Source organism: Crocodylus porosus, unplaced genomic scaffold (genome assembly GCF_001723895.1).
Source record: "Crocodylus porosus isolate Cpor-Errol unplaced genomic scaffold, CroPor_comp1, whole genome shotgun sequence".
NCBI classification, from domain to species: Eukaryota; Metazoa; Chordata; order Crocodylia; family Crocodylidae; genus Crocodylus; species Crocodylus porosus.
Genome location: NW_017728927.1, coordinates 16,529,762 through 16,534,708, shown reverse-complemented (window position 1 = coordinate 16,534,708; position 4,947 = coordinate 16,529,762). Strand labels below are relative to the sequence as shown.

Below are 4,947 nucleotides of genomic sequence, written 5' to 3'. Positions count from 1 at the left end.
AGGAAGGCCAAAATGCAATTGGAATTGCAGCTAGCAAGGGACATGAAGGCTAACAAGAAGAGTTTCTACAAGTATGTTAGTAGCAAGAGGAGGATCAGGGAAAGTGTGGGTCCCTTACTGAAATGGGGGAGGTGACCTAGTGACAGAGAATGCAGAAAAGGCTGAAGTGCTCAATGCCTTTTTCATCTCAGTCTTCACAGGCAAGGTCAGCTCCCAGACTGCTGCACCTGGCAGCACAGTTTGGGGAGGAGGTGAGCAGCCAACAGTAGTGAAACAACAGGTTAGGGACTATTTAGAAAAGATGGACTTGTACAAGTCTATGGGGCTAGATTGAATGCAGCTGAGGATGCTGATGGAGTTGGCCAATGTGATTGCAGAGCCACTGGCTATCATTTTTTAAAACTCATAGTGATCAGAAGTCCTGAATGACTGGAATAGGGCAAATACAGTTCCCATCTCTAAGAAGGGAAAGAGGAGGATCAGGGCAACTACAGACCAGTCAACATCACCTGTGTCCCTAAAAAAATCTTGGAGCAGATCCTGAAGGAATCCATTTCTAAGCATTTGGAGGAACAGTCAGCATGGATTCACCAAGGGCGAGTCACGCCTGACCAACCTGAATACCTTCTATGATGAGATGACTGCCTCTGTGGAAATGGGAAGAGCAGTGGATGTGATATATGTTGACATTAGCAAGGCTTGTCATATGGCCTCCGACAGCATTCTCACAAACAAACTAAGGCAGTACAGGATGGATGAAGGCACTATAAGGTGGACAGAAAGCTGGCTGGATCGTCCGGCTCAACAGGTGGTAAACAATGGCTCAATGTCTAGTTGCAGCCGGTATCAAATGGAGGGACATAGAGGTTGGTCCTGGGGTCCATTTTGTTCAATACCTTCATCATTGACCTGAAGATGGCATGGCGTGCACCCTTGGCAAGTTTGCAGATAACACCAAACTGGGGGGAGTAGCAGATACACTTGATGTTAGGGCTAGGTTTCAGAGAGGCCTTGGAAAATTGGAGGATTGGTCCAAAAGAAATCTCATGACGTTCAGTAAGAAGTGCAAAGTCCAGGAGCTGGCCAAGGGCAAGGACACCATGGGCAACCTGCCACGGGACCCCACGCTCAAGGACATCATCGACCAGTTGAGCTGCACCATACACGTGCTCAAGGACTGGCTGGAGAACCTGGAGGTAGGCGGGAGAGGGGGAGGGAGGTGCATGGAGCTGCTTGAGGTGCTGCAGCCACCCACTTGCACTTAGGACAAACCAATCCTGTGCACCGGTACAGGCTGGAGACTGCAGAAAAGGGCCTGTAGGTTACAGTAAGCTGAATATGAGCCAACAGTGTGCCCTTGTTACCAAGAAGGCTAATGGCATACTGGGCTGCACTGGTAGGTGTGTTGGCAGGAGGGCAAAGGAAGTGATTATTTCCCTCTATTCAGCACTGGTGAGGCCACATCTGGAGTACTGGGTTCAGTTTTGGACCCCCCACTACAGAAAAAAAGGATGTGGACAAATTGGAGAGAGTCCAGTGGTGGGCACATATAAGGAGAGACTGAGGGAACTAGGCTTAATCCCCTCGCCCCTCAGTCCCAAGCACAGCCCGAGCCAACCCCCACCAGAAAGAGCCCGGTGCAGTCTGTGCCCCAGCCCGCAGTGGCAGCCACCCCACCCTGCATTGATCGGGGGAACATGCACCCTATGCCCTCTTCGGCTGCGTACAGCAGCAGGAGCTGCCCTGCCCCCCATTACCCCGGATGAGCTGCGGCTCCATCCCATACCCTGCCCTGCCCCATCGGGGCAGTGCCTGCCCCAGCTGCAGCCCTGCTCTGTCCATCACTGCAGGGGCCTTGATCTGCCCCCTGACAGCCTTTCCCTCCCCCCTCCCTTCCGCTATAACAGACTTACCAGCTGCACATAGCTCTCTAGGCTGCCAGGTATGCACAGGACATTATCAGCTGCACTATTGGCCACATCAGGCCGATCTTTGATACAGTCAATTTTCTTTATATTGGTGTTGATCCGATATCGGACGAATGTATTTGTGCGCCTCTAGTTGCTAGATCTTACATGGTGCTCCTCACCCCAGTTTCTAATGCCCTGATCATCAGAGGTACTTGGGCACCCAAGTCCTATTGATAACAGTGGGAGTTACAAACTTAAAACAAGAGGTAAGTATTTAAGGGCATGTGTACACTGAAGTAGCAGCGTGCTTGGCTGGGATGCCCCTAGCCCACTCTGCCCTGCTTACCTGTACCTACTGACATGCTCCAAACCTAGAGGTATTCACCATGACTGTATCCAATTATTCTCCCTAGGGAGAACTTGGATTGAAAGCAATGGGAATACTGTTGCGGAGCTTTGGCAGGACCAGCTGTTCAGCTGAAATTCCTAGCCTCTTGCAAACCAGATACATTTGCTCTTTCCCTTCTTAACATTTCAAATATGCAGCTATCTGTACCAATTCAAAGAGCAAATACTATGCACAGTATGCATCTGCTAGGCTATATAAGCAAACCCCATCACACTGGAGGATAGATCGTGTATAAGATAAAAAGGACATAAATGTGTACGCCTCTACTCCCTACCAATATAAACTTTCTGCTGCATACAATGTCATTTCTATTTTAAGGTATACATAGCTAGCCAGTTTTAGCACAAAAAAGGGAATATGACTTGAAAAGCTTGTGAACTGTAGTGTTCAGTGATGGTATTTGTGTCTGATCCTGTGCTTTGGAAGTTAATGGGAGTTTTAGCATTAATTTTAAATGGGAGCAGGACTGGATCATGGCATGCAACACTGTGCCTTGATACAGCTATTTGAAAATCAAATTAAATGTTGGATGATACATTCAGATAAAATCTGGCTGTTTCAGTATTGGATAAGCATTCATTGGAGATACTATTAGAATGTAATATTCACATAGTAGGGAAGCATTTAATAATGTATTGCATTTGAGACACTCCTTTGATTGCTTGAATCATATTTTATGTGTCATTTCCCACAAAAATGTGAATTTTTAAACACTTAAAAAAAACCAGTTTTCGCAGAGCTGCATGCCACTTTAAGAGGGAACGGGGTGTTCATTTATCCTAACTGGATTTGATGGAAGGTATTTTGCTGTTACAAAAAAACCAGACTGCAGTTGAGAAAGGAGGGAGCAAAAATCAGTAGGAGGGAACTGATGAGAGAAACAGTGGTCTGGGGGAATGGATGGAGCAGGCAAGGTGAGCTGGGAACAAGAGGATTGATTCTAGAGAGGTTGTGATAGAAGGAGCTCAGCAGGGACCGAAGTTTTGCAGGTGAAGAGGTCCAGGGGTAGAGCACCCTAGGGAAGCCCTTGGAAGCTGAGGGAAGGGCAGCAGGAGAAGTGTCTCAAAGATGAGGAGAGGTGACTCAGGAACATGGGCAAAGCCCTTGAAAACATCTTGGCAACTCTCAAGTGGATGGTGTGGAGTGACGTCTTGGGACTGTACCTCTACCTGTCTTATTTTGAGGCCTCTGATGATGATTGCCTTGGGGCTACTCAGTTGTTCCTGGAAGCCCGGTTTGAATTGGACTCTGAGAGGAACAGTGTTGTCTCCCTGGCTCAGGAGCCCCAGTCTGACTTATGGGGGAAAGTTGGGGAATATAGTTGTCTTTGGAGACTGTCAGGGAAACATGACTGTACTGCTGCAGAAGGAAGGCTGTGAGGGGGTGAGCCTTATTACCAGATCATTGCCTCCTATTCAGCTGCACAGGAGATGCTTAGTTGGCTGACTCAGAAATGATTCAACTTGATCTCACTAAATCATGAAAGAATTAAACATGACCTGTATCACTAGGATGTCATTATGAAGCGCCGTCCTTTCACATCACAGAATTAGTATCATAAGCAGGATTATTATTTTTTATTTTGTTACTGGAGTCCACTCAGTACATGCAATTTGATATCCTCATACATTCACTTATTTTACTGCAGTTCTTTCCCAAAATAAACATGTATTTGCTAGCTCTGAAGTACAAATGACAAATGTATATATACTGGTATTAGAGGTAACAAGATTAGTAGCTCTTGCACAGCACTGCTTAAAAAGCAGGGATAAATTAAGTGCGGAGCGGGTCTAATGCACTGCAGCGGTGGAGAGTGCTGTATCCTTGTGGAGGTGATAATATAAAACCACCTGAAATGGCAGAAGAACGTCCTGCTTTGGGAACACGGGACTGGGAGCGACCTCCTGGGCCACAGACCTGTGCCCTGACAGGGCAGGGAGCCATGCCCCTGATCTGTCGCAAGCTGCCTTCTCAAAACCACCGGCATTTTGGCTCCTTCCTTTTCCAACCTCACGTTGCCACGTTAAACCAGACAAAGCTGTTTTAGGGTGCGCCGAGCCTGGCACCCCTCGGGACGAAAGAAGCCCTGGACTGGGCTCCTGGTCGCCAGCTCAGCGGGAGCGGGTGGGTTCGGTTCCCCAGGTTCTGCCCGTCCAAGCTCCCCGTCCCGGCTCCAGCTCGAAGTCATCTTTCGTGAAGACGGATGAGCAGGGCCGGGCGCGGGCGGTGCTGCGGGGCCACTTCACCGCCTTGCGGGCGACCACCTAGACTGGACGCGTTCTTCTAGAGCCGCCTGGGTGTCCGCACGCCGCCGCATGCTCCGCATGGCTCGTCCTGGCCTGGGCTGGCGAGGTGACAACGCTGCCCTCCGCCTCTCGACCCCCGCCTGAGGCAGCTGACTGCGGATTCGCCACCCCGCGTGGGGGCGGGCGCGGCAGGTTGTGGAGGGTGTCGGCGCTGACCGGGCAGGGGACGGGTGAGGACGAGGCGCGCAGGGGTGGAAATCCTCCACCTCAAGGCGCCCCTCAGGACCCTGTGACGTGCGTGACGTCCACCCCGGCGCGGCCGCCCACGTGTTGCTGCGAAGCCTTCGCGCGCCCGGCCCCGCCCCCCTTTCCCGCCTCGCCC

At 50.3% G+C, this 4,947-nt stretch overlaps 1 protein-coding gene across 1 annotated transcript in view; it reads left to right on the top strand.

The window, feature by feature from the left end:
* Window positions 1-1,046: 1,046 nt before the first annotated feature.
* NPTX2 (neuronal pentraxin 2) overlaps window positions 1,047-4,947 on the top strand; it is a 17,557-nt gene continuing 13,656 nt past the window's right edge. Inside the window, exon 1 of the mRNA XM_019542158.1 lies at window positions 1,047-1,196. Within this exon, the coding sequence (XP_019397703.1) occupies window positions 1,047-1,196 (150 nt within the window). The remainder of the gene's footprint in view (window positions 1,197-4,947) is intronic.